This window comes from Sorex fumeus, unplaced genomic scaffold, assembly GCF_029834395.1.
Source record: "Sorex fumeus unplaced genomic scaffold, SorFum_2.1 ptg000072l, whole genome shotgun sequence".
Classification (NCBI taxonomy): Eukaryota; Metazoa; Chordata; class Mammalia; order Eulipotyphla; family Soricidae; genus Sorex; species Sorex fumeus.
Genome location: NW_026606129.1, coordinates 63556537 through 63580120, shown reverse-complemented (window position 1 = coordinate 63580120; position 23584 = coordinate 63556537). Strand labels below are relative to the sequence as shown.

The 23584-nt window shown below is 40.9% G+C and overlaps 1 protein-coding gene across 9 annotated transcripts in view; it reads left to right on the top strand.

Moving 5' to 3' along the window:
* The window catches only part of CADPS (calcium dependent secretion activator), a 550520-nt gene that overhangs the window by 355458 nt on the left and 171478 nt on the right, over positions 1-23584 (top strand). For all 9 annotated transcript variants that reach the window (XM_056129049.1, XM_056129048.1, XM_056129052.1 and 6 more), the window contains exons 9-10: positions 5290-5356; positions 15401-15509. In XM_056129049.1, the coding sequence (XP_055985024.1) occupies positions 5290-5356; positions 15401-15509 (176 nt within the window). The remainder of the gene's footprint in view (positions 1-5289; positions 5357-15400; positions 15510-23584) is intronic.

Below are 23584 nucleotides of genomic sequence, written 5' to 3'. Positions count from 1 at the left end.
GGTATGATGGAATTGAAAGATACTTTGTTAGCAACATAAATCAGTGGAGAAAGTACAAATAATGGATAATCTTACTCATCTGTGGCATAAAGAGACTAAACAAGGAATGAGTATCAAATGCCGGCAAATCCTTGACGTTAGATTACAAACCTCAGATGACCATGCAGTGGGGAAAGAGGAGAGGAATATGATAATAGGTGGGGTAGAAGTGATATAGGGACTGTGATGGAGGGTCTTGGACACTTCGGTGGTGGTGGTGTACAGTAACTTTGTACATCAATTGCATAAATGTTGACATTAATATAACCATATTACCTAAACTATATTAAAACATTTAAAGGGAGAAATTCATTTATTTGCATTCATAAATGCAACATGGAGGAATATAGTTCTTTAATTATTTTGAAATGACAGTCATAAGTATTGTCCTTTTATTATTTTGAAATGACCGTTGTAAGTATCACCATGAGAACCTCCAGTCAAGTAAGTCTCAGGGTAGTGGGATGCAAAGCCAGCAGAATGACCTAAATGCGTGTTTCCCTTCTCTTTCAGTCTCCCGTGATTTAGTCTAGCCTCTTAGCCTCTTAAACAACTGAATCTCCCCATCCCCATAATGAGAATGAATAGCATGAATTTATAAAAAAATGTTAAGTCAGAATATATTAAATCATGATGCAAAATATGACCTGAAGTTTAAAATCCAGATGAGTTCTACACTTTATTTGGAGCATATATATATATATATATATATATAGAGAGAGAGAGAGAGAGAGAGAGAGAGAGAGAGAGATTGAAAAACTAAATAAGAATTCAATAAATAACCCAAAGTGAATCTTTTTTACTATTGTTAACAATCCCTGCTATTGCTATTACTGTTGCTACTGTTGCTAATAATAATAGTTGCAAGTTTAAAACATGTACATAATTAAGCACTTATAGTGTCCCAATTTCTATATTAAACACTTGATATACAGCATCTCCACCTGGTTTCATAACAACTCTATGAAGTAAATCCTGTGTTGTTCCCAATTTATATTTGATGAAATTGAGGCACAGACAACGAAGTCAAACAACCATTAATTGGGTCAGAATTTCTACCCAGGTGATTCCACCCTGAGTCTAAGCTATAATCCTGAGGCTAAACTTCTGCTCCTTATACTACATGCTGATTTGGCTATTCATAAATCTAGATTTCCATATATCCAGATGGCCTAAAGAAAGAGTTGAAGGCCACTAATGCCCACACAGATCGATCTGTCTGTAGTGTGAGATGCTGGAGGGGAGAAGCCACCTGTATGTCTGCAATAACAGAACTTCCATCTGCTCCAGGTACTTTGCATTCTGTTTCATGAGCATGTTTCAACCTCAGAAAATACTGAGTCGAAGCTGACTAGACAGAAATGGTACATTGCAGCCCTCAGTTTTTCTCAGTTTTGACACCTTCTGGTATGTGCCAAATTAGCAATAAATTCTGAGGAAAACCTCAGAGGGAAAACCCCTCCTTCACACAAACCAACTGATACTTTCCAAAGGAGGATTGTTAATTTTTCTCTGGTTCTACTCAGCTTTCTCATTCTGAAGACTTTAGAAGAAATTCTCTATATTCAATTATACTAGCAATGTGTGTTTTGTTTTGTTTTGCCTTTTTTTTTCAATGAAGAAGCCAAAGATTACCATCTAAAATGAGAGAAGTTTCTCTGTAACCAGTCTGTCTGAATTTAAATTCTGGCTGTGTTATCACATAGCTGTGGGTCTGCAGGCATTTCTTGAACTTTCTAGATCTGTTTCGTCGATCATAGAACAGAAATAATAAAAATTGATGTGCCTGTACTTTTAACAAGATTTTGTTATAAAATTTTACAATTTGAGGGCTGAATAGATAGTTTCAGAGTTTAAGTCACTTGCCTGACTTGTGGCTGACCCCAGTTTTATCCCTGACACCACATATATCTCCTGGAACCATATATGGTTTCCTAAACCCCACCAAGACGTCCCTGAGCACAGAACCCTGAGCACAGCAAAACCAAATGTGCCCTCTTCCCCACCAAAAAAGACTTTATAGTTTATTAATTCCTTTAATTCTTATAATCCTCAAGTTAGGAACCATTTATTCTCCCCATTGTACAGGTGAAAAACATAAGGTAGATATAAGTTGAGCAACTTCCAAGATCACATGCGAACCTAGAAAACATGGCTCCAGATTCAAGTTCTCAGTTCTGTCCGGTGAGGACAATAATGCATGTGAAGTCTTTGACACATCACAGAGTAGAGCTTCACTAAGCAGCAGGCAGTACTTTTACTATGAAGGGAAATACAGTGATTCAAATGGATTGTGTTCTGTGCGCTTTAAGTCAGTCCTTCTACTTCCATTTCATAACTTACCATAGGTAACCTCTGTTTTCCAGTTTACAGGCACTTTACTAAGTTTCAGTGATTGCCACTTACATCTCATCTTTTTAGTTCTGTTGAATCTATGTTTTGAGTATATGGGTATATCCCTCACTCATATCACTGGTACAACTGAAATTCTAATGCCTGTTAACCCATTATTTTTTGTTTTCTTCTCTTTCTCTCCCATTGATTTCTTTCCATCTCTGTCTGTCTCCTCTCTAAACACTGGGGTCGAGGATGATCTCAGCATCCTCCTTTACTACAGTACATTTCCTCATCCAGTAGTCTGTATTCCACAGGTAAGAGAAATAATCCTGTGTTTGTCTTTCTTCTTCTGGTTTACTTCACTCAACATGATATCTTAAAGTTCCAACCATGTTGCAGCAAATTGCATGGTTTCATCATTTATTGCAGCTGCATAGTATTCCATTATGAAGATAAACCACATCTTCAAAATTCATTCATCTGCTGTTGAACACCTAGGCTGATTCCATATCTTAGCTATTGTACTGAGTATGGACATATGCATAATAGTATACATATGTCCTTTTGAGACTAATTTATATCCTAGGGATAGATGCCCGAAAGTGAAATCTCTCAGTCATATGATAGTTCAATTCTAAGTTTACAGGAACTCTGAGAACTCTCCATACTATTTTCCACAGAGGTTGTGCCAGGCAACATTCCCACCAGCAGTGGATGAGAGTTCCCTTTTCACTACATCCCTACCAACACAGATTGTTCCTAATTTTGATATGTGCCATTCTCACTGGTGCGTGATGGTATCTCATTGTCATCTTGATTTGGATTTCTCCGAGATAGTGATGCTGAGCGTTTCTCATGTGCCTACTGACCATCCACCTATGAAGATTATTCTTTTATATGTTTGTTTATAGGCCACACTTCGTAGTGCCCGGGACTTATGCCTGCTCTGAGCTAAGGGATCACTCCTGGCATGCTCAGAGGACTATATGGGGTGCTGGGAATCGAACCCAGGTCAGCCACATGCAAGGCAAATTCCCTCCCCATCAGTACTATCTTTCTGGTCCCAAGGAAAACTATACACTTAACCATATTCAAACACCCTCTCCCTGGCACAAGAGTCCTTCCAGGAGCTCATAGTTTCATGGATATACTAAATAAGATAACAAATAATTTATAGCAGTATGATCATTGTATCAGTAGATTACCCATGAGCTCAGGTGAGAGCCCTCAAGATAAGAAATTAGGTGTATGAAGACTACGGATTCTAATATAAAGAACAGACAGCGGAATATTGGCAGTTACTGGGGTATGAAACTACAGTGCACTCAGGGATTACAGGTAATATATAATGTGCAGAATGTGACCCTACAGAGTTAAGCAGTCACAGAAAGCAAACAGACTTTTAGGCAAGATCAAGAAAGTGGACTTTATCTTCATATCCTAGAGTTTCCTGAGTGTTCATACCACTGACAGTATTTAAGGTCATTTTAGATGCAGTGACAAGCATATACTAGTTACATATTTCAATTTGAAATTCATGACATGATTATTGCATAAAGTCAAAATATTAAGCTTTCTTTCAAAACAAATTTGGCCACAATAAATAAGTTAATATAAGGGAAAATGTCAAGAAAATTGGAGAATAAATAAACAGACATAAGATAAAGCATGAAAATGAAATTTGGGTGGGTAAATTTGAGGCACCCTTAAAGTAAAAGGAAGAATAAGTGAAGGAGTTTGGTAGGCAAAGACATGGGTAGAGTTTATAGTACTCATCTCCAGGAAAAGAGGATTTTGAAAATCTTTCTTCAACTCTTTTAATCCATTGAAAGTATCCTCTATAGTTTTCCAAGGAAATAAAAATTAGGGCTGAAACTGAAATAGCAATGATAGGAAATGAGAGACTGAACAGAACTTTCCAGGAGGCAAAATCAACTACACTTGGCAACTGAAAAATAAGAATAGGGACAGGAAGACCTATAAGGACTCAAAGTCTAAGTAGATTCTGGTCAGTATCCATTTTTAAGAGCACGTAATATTTGTCAAGCATATTAATTAGTCTTCATTTTTCCAAAATGCAAGTTCTTTCTAGTTGTAAGTGAACTGAGGAGTTGAAAGATGTTCAGCTAGTTTTCATAGCAAATAAAAAAATAAAATGAACAGTTTTGAAACCAGAGTATTTGGATATATTTGAGTATGACCAGATCTTTCCTTCCTTGATCCAGTAGAGTTTGAAAAGACCAGCTCCACTTCATTGATCTATCCCTTTTCAACATGAAATAATTCAAGAAGCAATGGGATAAATCATGAATAAATGAGTAACACCGACTTTTTAAAAAAATCTCCACATAATTTTAAATATGCCTGTCATTCTCAACTATTTTTTGTGTGTGTGTGACGTTGAATTTCTATCAGCAGAAGAGTATTCAGAGAAGGGAGGAAGGGTAGAGGGAAAACTTTCTATGTCAATTTGAAATTCCTCCAGTAATTTACCAGAATTAACAATAAATCAAACCTCAGGAAGGTTTTTCCTGAGTGAGACTTGACAGGAGGTTTGAAAGACTTGAAGCTGTGATATTTAGCACTCTTTTTCTTTCTCTTCTGCAACACCTTTCAGGAGTTTCCTTACCTAAACAACTTTTAGCACATATACAAATTAAGTCTCAATGTAGTATTTTTCAAGTTGTTTTCTGGAATCAATCAAGGAAGTAATGTTTGATTATGGACCACAATTTCTTCTCTAAATAGAAGTGATCTTTGTTTCTTATTGTCCACTATAGTAACCAAAAAGTTGCTTTCTGTTTCTTGACCACATACATTTTCTTGTTTGCAAGTACCAAGTTTCCAGGTAACATGCATTAATTAATTTTCTCCTTCACACATTAATGAAACTCTGCTTTTTGTTCCCCCTAGGTATCTATGGGCCATCGGTAAGAATGTATGGAAGAGATGGAAGAAAAGATTTTTTGTATTGGTGCAGGTAACTCTTTCACTAATATAAATCTTAAGAAACCTCAGTATAGAACATTTGATAGGATTAATTCATGGTTTAAAAAATATAACAGAGGTATAGAGAAGGGACCACTATGATAAAGATAGTTGGAAATGATCACTCTGGGTAAGAACTGCGTGCTGAAAACAGATAAAGGAACAAGCATGATAACCTCTTTAGTACCTGTATTGCAAACCACAATGCCCCAAAGGGGGGCGGAGAGAGAAAGAGAGAGAGAGAGAGAGAGAGAGAGAGAGACAGAGAGAGACAGAGAGAGACAGAGAGAGACAGAGAGACAGAGAGACAGAGAGAGACAGAGACAGAGACAGAGACAGAAACAGAAAGAAGGAAAGTGCCTGCCAGGCTGGGAAAACTGAGGACATTGGTTAGTGATGGGAAATGTAGACTGGTGGAGGGATGGGTGTTAGAACACTGTGTGACTGAAACCCAACCATGATCAGCTTTGTAATTCTGCATCTCACCGTGACTCAAAAAAGAAAAAAAATTTAAAATAATAAACTTTTTAAAAACAACAACTGATGGGGCTAGAGCAATAGTAGTAACCACCGTGCATCGCTGGGTGTGACCCAAAAAGCGCAAAAAACATTCATCTGGGGAACATAAAGTAACAAAATAGGAGACTAGAACCCAAGAATGGTCGAGATTAGTACCGGGAATTTTGCTCCATGGCTTGGAGGCCAGCCACACATGCCAGGGGAAAAGGCAGCTCAGATAGAGAAGGGAGCACCAAATAAAGGGTGTTGGGAGGATCTTCCCAGGATGGGAGAAGCATGCTGAAAGTAGACTATAGACCAAACATGATTGCCACTCAATGCCTCTCTTGCAAAACACAGGACCCAAAAGGAGAGAGAGAACAGAGGGGAATGCCCTGCCACAGAGACAGGGTGGGATGGGGGGATGGGAGGTGGGAGGGATACTGGGATCCATGGTGGTGGGAAATGGGCACTGGTGGACGGATGGGTATTTGATCATTGTATAACTGAAATCCAAGCACAAAATTTGTAAGTCTACAACTGTATCTCATGGTGTCTCACTAATAAAAATTTAAAAAAGAAAAAAGCGCAAAAAAAACCCCACTGAGGATTGATTTACCTAAAGTGCACAAGGTACCTTTAAACTCAGTTAAATTCTACGTATCATATTATGTGACCACCTGTTTTCAGAAGACTATAGAACATGTGCAATTTTCAGAAACCTCCCTTGTGCTCCTTTTCTTATTTTTCCATCCTTTAAAGTCTAAAATATTAATGCATGCTCGTTGTTCTTTATTACCGAGAAGATAGATGTCTCTACGAAAGCTTGATGTAAGCATTCACACTGCCCCATCCTCCTCTAGTGATGGGAAGGTGCAAGGGAGGAAGCAAACACGTAGGAAAGTAACAAGGGTCTCATTAGGGCGACAGCAACATTAGCACTGTTTTAGAAGCACCTTCTATTTCTAAAAGCACTGACATAGTCAATATGAGAAAACTCAGGATTTGGTTATACATTTAACATATTTTATTGGTTAGTATAAATGATGTTAAATTAGCTGTGGGGGAGGATTACATCGTTCCTGATGACTGAAGTTTTCAAAAACTCCTAACTGAACTCCTGCAATGATGTTTAATAATCTAAAATATATCTTTCCAAGTAGATTTTTAAAGGTAAAGGTAAAGGTAAAGGCCCTCCCGTTGTTCGTCGATTTGCTTGAGCGGGCCCAGTAACGTCTCCATTGGAGACTTTGTTGTTACTGTGTCTGGCATATCGAATACTCTCGGTAGCTTGCCGGGCTCTCCGAGAGGGGCGGAGGAATCGAACTTGGGTTGGCCATGTTGGCTGCGTGCAAGGCAAACGCCCTGCCGCTGTACTATAACCAAGTTCTTCAAGTTACGTTTGCTTTAGTTTTTAAATACAAATCATTGTACCTATTTCTCTGTGTGTGCCATTATCTGTAGCTCTGCTATTTCTAAAATTTTCCTTTTCTTATAAGAACATATATGCATATAGACTTGATTTACCGGTGCCCCATAGTATTAATTTCTGTAAGTTTCAGGACTACAGTCTTACTTCTCCATATGTGTATTCCCCTCATTACACCTACCACCAAGGTTCCTGTGCTGTGATACCTCATACCACATAGTGCTGTGTCAAATGGAGACCCCATCTTCTGCCCCTTCCTCTCTGGGAACCACCATATTCTCAGAGTATCAGTTATTACTCTGATGCAATATGTCTTGGATTGAGGTCAGAGTACTGCCAGCAGTGGCTTCAAAATTTAAAATTAATATATTTTTTAATTTTTTTAAAAATTCAGTATTTACTGATAAAATAGTCTAGAGATCACCTTTTAAGAAAAGCATTGTCTTAGAGGCCACAATTTAAAAAAAAAAAAGAAAAAGAAAAAGAGGTCACAATCCCTTTTAAGACAAAATGGCTTTTCACTGTATCTATTTAGGAGGGTTGGACCACACCCCACAGTCCTCAGGGTTTACTCCTAGCCACGTGTTCAGGAGTCAGTCCTGACAGAGCTTAGAAACCATACTCAGTGCCAGAGATTGAATCAAGGTCAGCCACAGCAAGGTCCCATTCCCCTTACACACTCCTATTTCAGAGTTTGTGTTCTCCATGAAACTTTGCATCAAAGGTGCTAAGCAGATGATTATATGCAAATATTATAACAGAGTTTCTTCAACCATGTTCCTTGAAATTTCAATATCTTCTCTAATGAAAGATCTTTCTGCAAACTGTAACTCAAAAATTAAGAGGAAACAGATCCTCAGTACTCCAAGTCAAGGTATTGCTGGTATGGGGCCAGAGAAATAGCCCACTGGGCAGAAGCACAAGCTTTACATCATAAAGCATGGTTTTGATCCCTGGCAAAGCATAGTCCGCTTGAGTAAGAAGCCAGGAGGAGCCATGGAGCACTGTTGGGTGTAGCAAAGGAAAAATCGCTGGGTCAAATCATGCTACGCTCTAGAAACCATGGAAAGGATCAATAACCATTGATTACCAATATTGGGAACACTGAGAAAGCTGATGTTGAAAATGAAGTTGAAAAAAAAATTTAAAAAGAAAGAAAAAAGAGAAAATGAAGTTGCCAGTTCCATGGAGGTACACATTGGGTATGTAAAGGGAGGTGTGAAAATAATGAATTTGTCATCATTTTCTTTCTTTTTTCTTCTTTTGGGGTCACACCCGGTTACTCCTGGTTCATACACTCAGGAATTACTCCTGGAAGTAGTTGGGGGACCATATGAGATGGTCAATCCGGGTCGGCCACGTGCAAGGCAAACGTCCTACCCACTGTGCTATCTCTCCAGCCCCTTGTCATCATTTTCATTGTAGAGAGTGTCACCTGCATCATCTCCTTATTTTAAAATATTTTTTTCCATGACCAAAATATTCCTACTTACAGGGCTAGAGCAATAGCACAGCGGTAGGGCGTTTGCCTTGCACACAGCCAACATGGCCGACCCGAGTTCGATTCCTTCACCCCTCTCGGAGAGCCCGGCAAGCTACCGAGAGTATCTCGCCCGCATGGCAGAGCCTGGCAAGCTCCTTGTGATGTATTCGATATGCCAGACACAGTAACAACAAAGTCTCCAATGGAGACGTTACTGGGCCCGCTCAAGCAAATTTTTGATTAGTCTTCAATATATTTCTAAAATATCCTTTTAGGGGCTGGAGCAATAGCACAGCGGGTAGGGCATTTGCCTTGCATGCAGCCAACATGGTCAACACAAGTTCGATTCCCAGCATCCCATATGTTCCCCCGAGCACCACCAGTAGTGATTCCTGAGTGCATGAGCCAGGAGTAACCCCTGAGCATCGCCGGGTGTGACCCGAAAAAATAAATAAATAAATAAATAAATAAATAAATAAAATATCCTTTTAGTGTTTTACTGAAATATCCTTTTAGTGCTATCTGTCACTGTCACTGTCCTCCCGTTGTTCATCAATTTGCTTGAGCGGGCCCAGTAACATCTCCATTGTGAAATTTCTTGTTACTGTGTTTGGCATATTGAATACATCACAGGGAGCTTGCCAGGCTTTGCGTGCGGGCAAGATACTCCGGGTAGCTTGCCGGGCTCTCCGAGAGGGGCAGAGGAATTGAATCGGGGTCGGTCAGGTTGGCCACGTGCAAGGCAAATGCCCTACCCACTGTGCTATCGCTCCAGCCCTTTATTGCTATACAACCATCATATATTGTGGTTTCTGTAAGAATGCTAACTGTTCATATTTATAGGATATCCAGAATTTACAATGTCATTGTTAAGCTTGTCTTCACAACTTTTCTGTACTATAACAAGAATCACTCATTCCCATTTCGCATTAGAGAAACTGATGCCAACACTGGTTAAATAATTTGTTCCAGGTAACTCATAAATAAACCTAGAATAGGCCTTCTGGTCCTATGTACTTAAGTGAAATGGTTACCCAGAGATTTATGTTTATTCAATGTTTAAACCATTAAGTTTCAAAGATAAAAACCAATGTGGTTCTTAAATCCCTATCCTGTTTCTCATGCCTTACAAACAATGTAAGTTTCCAATTTTCAGAAATACCATTAAATTAAAATGAGATAAAATGTTGCAAGATAGGACTGGAGCAATAGTGCATAAGATAGGGCATTTACCTTGCACTTGGCCAACCCAGGTTCTAATCCCAGCATCCCATATTGTCCCCCAAGCACGGCCAGGAGTAATTCCTGAGTGCATGAGCCAGGAGTAACCCCTGTGCATCACTGGATGTGACCCAAAACCCCACAAAAATGTTGCAAGATAAAGTAAAATATCTTGGAGTATAGAAATTGTTATTCAGGAACTAATATTAGGACAAACTACCCACAAAAATAAATCAAAAGACAGCACATAAGACATATAAATAGATGAATGACTTATAACTGAATAAATGTTCATCTTTTGCATTTAACTGCACATTTGTCCAGTTATTTGTATTGAAAATAATAACAATTTTCCCAATCTGGCTTAAGTTTTCATAGAAGAATACTGACTACCAAATGACCAATTAAGTGAAGACAGTTTCACATGGTTCCAGAGCTCAAAGTCATCAAGACTCAACATCTGTTGGCTGCACTTGCCTAGAGAAAATTGTAGTCTATGAAGATTTGCTACCTGGTATCATCCTCTAACAAGATTTTCCATGCAGTGAACTCTCGCAGTTCAGGGCCTAGAACAGCTTAGCTTCAGAGGAGGGAGAAAAAAAAATCTTTTGATTCCTAATAGTCCTTTGCAAAGATCCTGATTGAACTTGCATTGACTCAGTGAGAGCACGTTCCCATCACTGTAGCCAAGGAAATAAAGTACTGATTGGCCAAATTAGAGACAAACTCTACCAGCTGAAATTAGAGAAAAAGAATGATTCCCTAAATAAAAAGAGCATTCACTTACTAGAGAGAAATGAATGCATGTAAGTGTACGAAATATCCTACAAATGTTGTCATGCCTATTTTAAGATAATAGATTTGAATCCTATCAAAGTTCATTTATGGGACTCAATCAATTTGCCCAACATTTAGAAAAGAATGGACCTGTAAATCAAACACACCTCTATTTACATAGCTCCAAAACCTTTGTATTCCCCCCTCATTCCTCCAAGTGACTTCAGTATCAGTGTCAATCAAGAGCCTTAGATTCAGTTTCTGTGACCGTTTATTCACAGCCATGATAAAATGAAAAATAATCTTGGGTGCCCAGGAATTGTGGAGTTTTTATAATAAAAATTTCTTCTGCTTTCAGATCCTAATCCAACGAGCCAATATTTTCTCATAATTTTTTAGATGCTCAGGGGTTACTCCTGGCACTGCAATCAGAAATTACTCCTGGCAGTACTTGGAGGACCATATGGGATGCCAAGGATGGAACCCAGTTCGGCCGTGTGCAAGGCAAACACCCTACCTGCTGCACTATCACTCTGGGCCCTCTCATAAAAACTCTCTAACCACCCAACTGGACTTATACCCCAAACACTAATAGAATCATTCATAACCTCTCTTTTGTATACTTATTCCATTAACATGAGACATTTATAAAATAACGAAACTAGTGTGTGCCTTCTACTAGACCTGAGGACAGAAAACATATCCAATATTACATCTTTATAGTCTTACTACCAAATATGCTACCTAAGTATTTGTTGAATGAATGAATAAATAAACGTCATAAAGGACTCACTTCTATAAATCCACACATGGGAACTGTGAATAAGAGCCAAAAAACTGGAATCAGTCAAAATGACAATGGAATCATTCTCCAAGAATGATGATAATTAGATAAACTATGTTCTATTATTGGCATTATGTCTATTCATTTCAGTCTTCCTTCGGTGGTGTAAGGTAAGAGAGAGGCAAGACCAGAAAGGTCCAAAAAAGGCCAGACTCTGGGGCCAGAGTGATAGTACAGTGGGCAGGGCACTTGCCTTGCACAAAGCCTACCCAGGTTTGATCCTTGACAACTCATATCGTCCCCAAAGCATTACCAGGAGTAATTCCTGAGTGTAGAACCAGGAATATGTCCTGAGCATCACCCGGTGTGACTCTGAAACAAAGCAAAACAAAAAAAAGGCAGGCCCTTCTTTGGTCTCATAGCTAGACTCTGGCAGCTGTAATTTATGGACAGTTCTTATATGGAAATTCAAGATCTTAAGCAGTATTCTGAAATTTCAGTGTACATTAAGAAATACCCGGGGCATTGGTGGAGGGATTGGTACTCGATCATTTTATGACTGAAATGTAATCACGAAAGTTTGTACGTCATGGTGATTCATTTAAAAAAAATTTTTTTAATTTTAAAAAAGAAAAGAAACACCTGGGATAATAATGAAAAACAAAAATTTTTCTGAGGTCCACCCTAACCAAAGACTGATTTCATTGGTCTGATTTAAAGCTTCTAGATATTTATAACCTGCTGTCTCCAGAACATAACCACACTCTATGAATGTGGTCTCACTTCAGCCTTTAAGGAATATTATTCAAGCCTTTTCTTAGTTTTATTAAGTGCAAGGAAAGAAAATCAGAATTTCCTTGTATATCAGCTCTCCAGCCACCTTTCAGACAAAATCTTGAAGGCCAGGCCCTCAGAAATCACAAGAGCCCATCCTGTCATTCCTTGAGAAGGTGCATCCCAGCTGAAAATCTCCAATGCTAATGGCTGCCCTCTAGATCCTTTTCTCCAAAGTTATGGACACCCAAACTTACAGATATCTACTGATGATATAGTCAATGTGTTTCAATGTTTTCTGTTGCTCCAGTCCAGGTTCTGGGGCTTTTCCGTGGCATTATTACAACAGCTCAAACTACTGTGTCCTTCACTTTCCATCAAATGATTTCAGTAGAATTCCAGTGTGATGCTTTCATTTAGTGTTATCTTATGGAAGCTTAAAAAAACTTTTTTTTTTTTGACTCCCAAAGCTTTGCTATCCTCTCACCCTTCACATGCTCTAGAAGAAAAAAAAATCACCTTAGCTTCCCACCAAAGGGACATGAATTAGAAATATTCTAAGAGAGATCTTTTCTCTCCCTTCCTTTACTTCCTCAAGTAAATCATCAACTTCCACAAGCCTTCTAGACCAACTCGGGTGTATTTTAGCCATTTGTCCAGACAACTTCCACAGCGTGCCAGAAGAGGGCAGCAGCACACAGCAAGCCAGGAAGCAAACGCCCAAACTAGAAAAGGGAAAATCAGCCCAAAGCTGTAGTAAGAGTAAACGCACAAATCTCGAAATCGCACCCTTCTGTTGTGATATTTTTCAGATCTCGAGTGAGTGTCTGCAGCTCTTTATTTGTTTGGCTAATCATCACATTAGCAAACTATACAATTTCTTGTGTTGCCAGAGACTGATAAAAAAAATCACCACCCAACCACTCCAGCAAAGCCTGTGAATACTGTCATGCCTGAGGGCAAGGGGGGAATCAGTCATCCTTGGGCCCAGAATCAGACTGATAAAGGCTGCTTCTGCTCTTGGGGTAACATTGGAGGGAGTTGGAGGTGGAGGTCGGAGGGGTTCTCTGAAAAGCTCATGCAACCCCAGCTTTCTAGATTCTGTGAGACTCGATCTGTGATTGATTACCCATTGTTTGGTTTACTTTTGTTTATGGGGAGGGAAATATAAAAAGGTGCCCAAGTTTCAAGGCCTGCTTTCAAAAGAGGCAAACATACTTACCTGTTCACAGTTACTCTATATTAGAATACTCTTGCCAAACGCAGGGTATTGTTTTATATAAACGTGTGTATAAAGTATTTGTTATATCAGCGTTATGTACATTCTGTAAACCCCTTCTCTGATTAGTTGCTCCAGAATGAATAAAAAACAGATAAAATACACCTGAGAATTCTAAAACTTAGACAAGTAAGAGCTTATCAAAGAGCTTCATTGGAACCCCAAGCCTCTGTGACCCTAATTTTGTACTCAGCCCTCTTTCTTAGGAGGAGAGAATTTATTTATATTTTTACAGGATATTTGCTTAATACATACTTAGTGATTAAAAAAATTATCTGGGCTGGACCAATAGTACAGCAAGTAGGGCATTAGCCTTGCACATGGCCAACCTGAGTTCAATTCTCAGCATCCCATATGGTCCCCCAAGCACTCCGGAGTTATTCCTGAGTGCAGGGCCAGGAGTAACCCCTGAGCATTGTCAGATGTGGTCCAAAAAGCCAAAAAAAGAAAAATAAAAAGAATATCCTTAGTGATCTGGCTATATGTTTCCCCTGAAGCCCATCAAGACCAATAAAGTGAACCTGTCCCAAATAACCATCTGCTTTGTAAGAAAACTCCAGTCAGGCAGAAAGTTTTCATAAGAAACCAACAGGGGGCAGCAGTAGCTAAACCAACCAGTATAGCTTTCTCCAATAGCCTCCCCTTGCCTCTGTTCTGAGACTGAGGACACCCATTTCTTATCACCCCCTAAAAAAACCCAAAAGGACAAGTCTTACTAAGGTGAAGGTAACTACAGATGTCTCCAGCAGAGATCAAAGTTCACTTAGCAATGTCTCTTGTCATCAAACGAAACTAAGAATAGAGGGATGTGGCTCTTCTTCGCCAAGACGGTTGACATCCGTGGATGGCAGATATGCCCATGAGCTTTTTAGCTAGAAGGCTGAAGGGCGCTCACTCTCCTGGGGGCTCTCAGCAGCAGAGCCAGCTGTAGTGATGCTGAATATCCAGGCTGCGTCTACACACACTGGAGCGACAGTGTCCCGCAGGCCAGCCTGCAGCCGAGAAGCTCCCATTCAACGCTGGCAAGGATACCACTTGCCAGTAGTGAGCATGGCAGCAATGACAAGAGCCACCGCATCAGGGCTGAGGGTGGCCCTACTATGACTGGCACCTTGTGATCCAGCACTCATTGCTTATGACAGCATGTCACTCCTGCACTTGTCTGGGATGAAAGGAAGATGTTGCAAAGCTTCCCAAAGCGCTCCTTGGGGGGAGCGGGGAGGGGGAGGAGGGAGATGGGAGAACAGACCATGAGACTCTATGCTGAGAATTGGCCTTTTAAAATGGAGGGGGGGGAAAAAGAAAACCTGGAGCCATCAATAAATAAATGACCAGTTCCTGACATCTGACCAAAAGGTTCTCATGTGTTATGTCTGCAGTTTTGTACTCTCAGCCAGGGCCATTGTCCTGTTTGATCCGACCTATAAAATTGCCACTATTTGGGGTCATATGCCCTACAAAGATCATTAAATTTCAATTATTGAAATCACAGCAGTCATGAAAACAGTGACCTTTATCAAACGCTGTCAGCTTCAGAACCAGGTAGATTCTCAGTGCGTTCCCCATGATGCAATCTTCATGAGTTACAGAGGAGGGAGGTTCTCAGCTGATGTATCCTCAATCGTGGATCAGAAAAGTTAAGTAATCTTCTCCAAGTCACACAGCCAAGATGTGGCAAAATTCAATCCGGAACTGTCTACTACTGAGTGGACAGCATTGGGGAAAGGGACCTGGGTGAATGGGGATGTTTCTTGAGGGGCTAGCCTCACAATCTCTGCTTTTCCTTTCTAGGTCAGTCAGTACACATTTGCCATGTGCAGTTATCGGGAGAAAAAAGCAGAGCCCCAGGAACTTCTACAACTGGATGGATACACTGTGGATTACACTGACCCCCAGCCAGGTACCTGTCCTCCCTCAAGGTCCTAAATCCACAGGAACCCTCCCCTCTACCAAATTAGCATCCGACTGATATTTGCAGGCCATTTTCCCCATGCAAGGCACCAGGAAAAGGAATTAAGGCTTCTCCCAAGTGATCATAACAGCCCCTACCCCTAATTTGTTTGTTTGTTTGGGGGCCACACTCAGCAATGCTCAGGGCTTACTCCTGACTCTGAGTATAGAGTGAGGCTTGGGAGACCATGTGGAGTGCTGAGGTTCAAACCTGGGTCAACGTGAGGCGCTGGCCCTGCCTGCTGTGTATCTCACTGCTTCCCACCTCTCCCCTGCCCCCACTCTTACAGAATTTCCATCCTGGTTGATTAAGTGCACTCCCAGTCAAGGGCTTTGGTTTTACTCAAGGGAAACTAGTTTAAATCAAGAAGGAAATAGATTCTTCCCTTAGATACCTGTGCCCACATCCAGTATATACTCCAAACTTAGAGACTGAAATAAAAGTCCTGAAAAAGAAGTCCTATATATACACACACCAGGAACCCATGTGTGTATGAGTGTGTGCTGTTGTTGTTTTTGTTGTTGTTAAGTTGTTGTTAATCATTAATGAGGGTTCAGTAAATGGTTTCCCATGTCCCAGGGTGCCACCCCTGTACATCCATTTCTCATAACAACATTTTCAGGTTAGCTGATGACACTTGATTTACTTTTTATTTTGTTTCTGGGTCATATGTCCAAGGGATACCTCAGGATTAATTCTCAGGGGGCTGTGTGGTATTGGGAATTAAACCCCATCTCCTAGCTTGTTGACACTTGAAAATTCTCCCTAAAAAATCTTTTCCCCTAAGAAGATTCCAGTCCACAAGCTTAACCACCCAAGCTCCTAAATTTTATTTAACTAAGAGAACCACACAAATGGTAATATTTCTTTTAAGTTCTACATTACATAAGTTCCACATCCTGCTCTCTCACACCTCTCCCCCCACCCATTTTTCATCTTTTTCCCAGAAAAAAAAATGAATAGAAAATCAGCCTCAAAGAACCTTCAAAATGGGGGGGGGGGGTGAAATCATTTCAGCATATTAATGAGCAACAAGCACCAACAGCCCTTTCCCAGAGACAGTTATTTTTATGCCAAATCTGCACAAGGGAAGCATTTCCAACCATACTGCATTATTTGGCCCAAAACCTCTTTTTCTACTCCCATATTGCTCTTCCACATGCAACAAAATACACATGAAAGAAAAACAGAGTTTTAAACAAAATGGATAAGAACCTGAGAAGGTGTGTCAGACCTTAGGCCTTGTCCATGTGGGACAATGAACACATTCAAAATCTCAGTCCTGAGTGATTTCAACCAGTCCCACACCCTTGGTACTTTGCCTCTCGTCAGAGCAAACTCCAAAGCGGACCACATAAGATGTGAATACTGTGCTTAGGAATTCTTCTTAATGAATAGAACTTACAAGTTTGAAACAATATCGTGAGAAACTAGACCTCAGGACATTCTGTAATGGCTTGCATTCTGAACGCATTGAATTCCCTTAAGAGAACTAGATTTGGCTTCTCTTCAGATCTGCATTTTCCAATGGGAAGCTAAGTCTAATATGGAAGGGGGAAACAATATCACATTATGACTCTTAATTCCTTTTAAAACAGTTTATTTCCCCTTTCCTCCACGTAATTGCATTTGTGGCTCACTGCAATCCCACAGACAGCACTCTCACCCCATTCTATAAAGGGGGAAAAACTCAACCAGTGCTCAGAATCTAACCCATGTCAAGCAGCATAGTCAAACACAGCTACATGTGTAACAAAAGCAAAGCTATAGCTGTTGTTTTGTCATCGGAACGAAAAATTCGCTTCTCGTGGTGGGAAGAATAGGAGTGGGGAGAAAGCTCTTCTATGCATAGGCAGTTAGCTGTGAAAGTATATTATGATAGTTTCTTTTCTATTAAGTTATAAATTCCTTTGTCAATATTTAAATGAAAAGTAAATTGATTATTTTCTTAAGAAGACTAAGAAGTTTTTTCTTTGCCTTTGGATGTGCTTGGTCCTATTTACTTTCAAAACAATGTTTATTGAAAATGGAAAATTTATAAGTAAAGTAAAGTAAAGGCCCTCCCGTTGATCATCGATTTGCTCGAGCGGGCCCAGTAACGTCTCCATTGGAGACTTTGTTGTTACTGTGTCTGGCATATCGAATACGTCCCGGGGAGCTTGCCAGGCTCTGCCGTGCGGGTGAGATACTCTCGGTAGCTTGCCGGGCTCTCCGAGAGGGGCGGAGGAATCGAACTCGGGTCGGCCATGTTGGCCGCGTGCAAGACAAAATTGTCATGAGAATAGTCAAATTCAGAATTTCTTTTTCATTTTTTTTTGTTTGTTTGTTTGGGGGCCATACCAGGTGGTACTCAGAGCTTACTCCTGGTTTTGCCTTCAGGGATCACTCCTGGCAGGGCTCAGAATACCATATGTGGTGCCAGGGATCTCACCCAGCTCAGTAACATGCAAGGCAAGCACTCTGCCTGCTGTACTCTTCTCTTTCTCTCTCTGTCTCTGTCTCTCTGTCTCTCTCTGTCACTGTCTCTTTGTCTCTGTCTCTGTCTCTCTGTCTCTGTCTCTGTCTCTCTCTCTCTCTCTCTCTCTCTCTCTCTCTCTCTCTCTCTCTCTCCCCAAACTCAGATTGACTTAACAGTTATACATGCTTGTGGAGTTCATGCCCAGTTCAATCAGCCTAATCAGTGGCTGAATAAATAGCAGTACTCCTATGATTTTTTTTAAAAAAAAAAAAAGAGCTATACATGCCTGTTATAAACAGGATTTCCTAGGCCCCACTTCTAACATATGAACCACACGGAGGAGGGCAGACTCTTCACATGGAAGCAGAGTAAGGGATGTTTGTACACAGAAATTGGACAGCTGGAGTTTAAAGCTGCACACAGTTTAGCCAATGTCCTCAAAGCTTTGGAGAATTTTCTCTCCGAAAGGTGAGTGTTCAAATGGAGGACTTCTGATTCGAGCTGTTCCCCTCCTACTCTTGACTTTTTATCCTGGTTGTCAGTGGGACTGACTGGCAGAAACGTTTGAGGGGTAGATAGTCATATAGCATGGTTGTCCTTGCCTTTGTTTCTGTCTGGAATCCAGATGGGTATCTGGGCTAGAGCAATGGTAGTGGGTAGGGCATTTGCCTTGACACAACTGACCTGGGTGATCTCCAGCACCTTATAAGGTCCCTGAGTCCCACCAGGAGTGACCCCTGAGCACAGAGTCAGAAGTAAGTCCTGAGCATCACTGGATGTGTCCTCCCATCCCCCAAAACTACAGAAACTTAAAAAGAAAACCTAAAAGACAAATGGGCATCCACATATATATTAGAACTAAATTACTCTACCTGATCAGTCCCTTAAAACAGTAACTTTGGAAATTGTAAGTCACTGAGTTTTACAGTCAGGCTAAAAATGCAAACACTTCACTTGGACTCTACCTGCATTTAGTGTAGACTACTGTGTAACAACCTCTCGATTTCTGTTCGAGTGTTAGTCTTCAAATAAAAGAATATTCATCTGAAATAATAAAAGATGCACTTTAGAATAACTAATATAATTCTTAGATAAATCTGTACAGTCTGCTTTCAGTAAATTAAGTAAACTTAATAGCAAAAAGCTCTCCCTCCATTCCTTGCCTGCCTGTTCTTTCCCAGAACTCTTCTGTCTTTGATAACTTAAACCTAAGGGGCTGTGCTCCACTTTTTCCGTGAAGAGTCCTCTGCCTTGTCACTAACTTTTGCGGATTCAGGAACCGCTGCTTTTTGTAAACTCAGCTGCCCTAGAGTCTACAGTGATGTTCACTTTGCTTTCTCCTCACTTATGTATCTTTCCACTGTTCTGCTCTGCCCTCCCATTAACTGTGCGTCCTTGGCGTCTCCTGCTTTCTGTAAAAGCTGCCTTACTATTTTTCTCTGCTGCACTAGGTATTTTTTTTTTTTTTTGCCGCACTCACTCCATGATTAGACTTCATTCTCTTTTTTTTTAATTTTTTTTTTTTATTTATTGAATCACTTTGGGGAAAGTTACAAAGCTTTCAGGTTTAATTCTCGGTCATGCAATCATCAAACACATTGCCCTTCACCAATACTTATTTTTCAACACCAAGAACCCCAATAAACACCCCCTCCCAACCCTCCCAATGCCTGTGAGGCACATGAATTCTAGTTAACACTCTATGTACTTTGATTAGATTCATTGTTTCGACAAAAGATGCACATTATTATTTAGAGTTTACATCCCCAAATCAGACATGCTGAAAAGGCATTGTGAAATAATTTGTTCTCTACAGCTGGTTACAAGAATGAAGTGATGTCGCGTGGCCGCAATAGTGGCTGCACGATTTTGGATTTCCGGTATTTTACTTATTAAGCCTGGAAGTATTTCTGCTGAGAGTCAGATAATTATGAAATTGGTTTCTGTGGCTCTGGAGCAATGGCCGTGTCAGAGAGCCTCTCATGGGGGACAACTCATGACCTCAGTAGGACATGAAGGACGAGCCGGGAACGCCCCCCTTCCCATGACGGTTTCAGTTGCCCCGTCACAACCGGCTCATACCTGGCTTTCCATAAAGCTCCGAAGCAGCTGCCATCTTTCTTTCCAGAGGGAAAGAGCTGAAAGGGAGCAACACCCTTTCCCCTCCGGGTAGGCATGGTGGTGTGGATTAACACATAGTCCATTCAGTTTCTGCCGCAAGCTGCCGGGCTCTGCATTAAGTCCTTGTAATTCTGGAGCCATGGCTGTACTGGAGAGCCACTCGTGGGGGGCAACTCATGACCTCAGTAGGGTGTGAAGGACAAGCTGGGAACGCCCCCCTTTCCATGAGGTTTCAGTCGCCCCGTCATGACCGGCTCATACCTGGCTTTCCATAAAGCTCCAAAGCAGCTGCCATCTTTCTTTCTAGAGGGGAAAAGCCAGACTTCATTCTCTTGCTAATCACCAAGCCCCAGAGAGTTCTTCCTGTGTGTCAAGCCATGTTGGTCAGATTTTGTGGCAATATAGCACAGTGGTTTCAGCTATCAACTTAGCTGCCAGACAAGTCTTATATCTGCTTTGTGTTCATAGGCTGATTATGAATTTCGGATTATGAATAGATCTCTGCTTTGTGTTCATAGACTGATTATGAAGCCTCCGTGAGTGTATTTCCTCATTTACAGAGTGGATAGACTATTACTTACCTCATAAGGCTATTGGAGGTTAAATCACTGTCTGCAAACTTATTTTCTATCTTTACCTCTGAATAACTGCAGAGGCCTCTGCTCTCCTCAAGAAGAGCCTGTTGTACTGTCTGACTGTCACTCCTGAAGCATAGTACCTTCACTCCCCATTTCCAGGCCGTGGAGGAAAGAAGGTGGTGAGAGACAGGAAAAAGGACCCATGCAGCGGTGGGTTCACTGGCAGTCACTGATAGTTTTGAAATAACTTATCTGAAAATTTACCATGAGTATAAACTACACAACATTCAGTGACACTTCTCAGGACATTAGGCATTCTTCAACTCTCATCTTTCTCTATCTCCAAATTTTCTTTCTTCTCACACCATCTAATTTGTCAAGTTTTTCCAGCTGTCAATCAGTAGGTCATCATATCCAAATCAGATCTTTAAAATCCCTCCATATGAAAAGAGGCTAAATATTTTCTCATAATTATAATCACCAAAAGGCTTTTATTAAAAAATGATCTCCACAATGATAGAGGGACGTTTTCACTCTGAATGAGGATTGGGTTCCGAATGAAGGCAAAGTGATATGCATGATATCACTAGCAGTTAATAGTATTATAAAATACAGTGATTGCAAGGGGAAAAAAAGAAAGAAAAAGGGCTGCCATCAAGGCAAACTGGTACCTGGGAAATAAACAGGGGACATTGGTGGAGGGAAGCAGATACCGGTGAAGGGATTAGTGTTGGAACATCATATATCTGAAAGTCAATCATGAATAACTTTATATTTCACAATAATTCTATTTTTTAAATGATCTACAGGATATAATACACTTTCCTTGCATGGGGCCAAACCATGGTTCAATCCCCAGTACCGCATATGGTCCCCCAGATATGACCCTGAGCACAGAGCCGGGGGTAAACCCTACATAGAGCCAAGTGTGCCCCAACTCCCCATCAAAAATTAAAAGTTACAAGACTCTATTATTTTTGCATCAGCGAGATAGTACCTGGTTCAGACACATGCAGCAAATCCCAGTCCAATTCCCAGAACATATCATCCCCTGTGTATTGCCACATGCAGCATTGGAGGCCCCAAGAACTGTCTGATATGGCCCTAAGCACTGCCCACATAGCCTAGATAATCAATCCCCAGTCCTCCAGAGCCCAAGCAGCAATTCACCCTGAACCTCACATTGACCACCTGGCCTGATTACCTGAGAATTGCCAAGAGGGGTTCTGTGGCCTCTTGAGTGCTGCTGGGAAACTCCCAGATATAATTAAATTCTTTACTCTTGGAACTCATCCACTTGTTCTGGGATGAGTCTGTCGCTCTTTGGGAGATGACACTAGTAGTGGAGATGAACATATTATTGCTACCCATCCCTAACAGCCCCCAAACTCCACCCCTTGGCTTCCCTCTTGCATCACAGTCACTCTGAAATCTCCATTTCCTAATTTATCAGAACATTTGTTTTGGTCTTTTTTTTGGGGGGGGGGGTCACACCCAGCGATGCTGAGGGATTGCTCCTGGCTCTGCACTCAGTAATCACTCCTGACGATGCTCAGGGACCATATGGGATGCCGGGGATCAAACCTGGGTCTGCTGCCTGCAATGGATAGGAGTGTGGGAGAGAATATCAGAGTTCAATGTTGGATAAAATATGCTTGGGAGGTTTTTTATATATTTATGTGAAAAGGTGATTAAAACCATTAGATGGGGGCTGGAGCAATAGTACAGCCAGCAGGTCACTTGCCTGGCATATGGCGACCCGGGGTTCAATCCCTCGCACCCCATGTGGTCCCAGGTGTGATCTCTGAGTGTAGAGCCAGGAGTAAGCCCTGAGTATTGCCTGGAGTGGCCCCCAAACCAAACCACCTCCACCACAACAAAAAAAAACTTCATTAGATATTCAGGCCTGCACTTTGAGGGACATGCCCAGAGTAGAGAAGAGAAATGTAGTGATCATGTGCTTATTCTTGAGAGTGAGACTGGATACCATCAAGGAAGGATTTGGGTATAGATAAAGAAGTTCACGGACAAAACATCATGTTGTACTGACACTGGATTGAGAGGTTAGAAGAAGAGGAACCAGCAAACAAAACTGAGAAGCAGTAGCCAGAATAGGAGGAAGCAAATGAGGGTCTTCCCGAGGAAAGAAAATGTTTCAAAGTGAATGGAGTGAGTGTCGAATGCTGCTGCTAGACGGACAGGTTGAAAAGAACTGAGGACTATGTATTGATTAATGGATACAGAAACAAGCAAGTCACTGGTGACCTTGACATAAAAGCTTCAGTGGGTCAGCAGTTTCACAGAAGGAAACTTAAGGCTTACTAAGAAGAGAGAAACCCTGATTATTGAAGTGCCGTCCTCAGACCAATGTAATAGTCTACATCACCTGGGAGTTGATTTGAAACATAGAACCCCAGACTGACATATTGACTCATGCTGCAATTAACAGGATGTCCAAGGAATTCACCGGTTCATTTAAATTTTAGTCCTAATCCATATCCTATACCCTTACCTTAAGAAGAGCAAAATAAAGGGACAGCTGAAGGGAGAGATGTTTTTGTTATTTGTGATTTAGTTTTAAATGTAAGAAAGGTAATAGTATGTGTGCAGAGTAGTGCTTTCTCAATACTAGCAGGCACCCTGACTGACTTCTCTGTACCAGGCGGGACAAAGAAAGAAATACTAGTCAGGCTTAACATGTCTCTTCCTATGCTGGCCACGTTGTATAACCGATTGGGTACTAGACTTCTCCCGCTAGAGAGAGGCAAATCATTCCTCCCTTCTCTAGTCCCAGGAGAAGCTGCAAAAAAGTTTTGCACGTCTCACTTCTACCGAAACATTGAGGCTCAACTGAATCGTTTTTAACT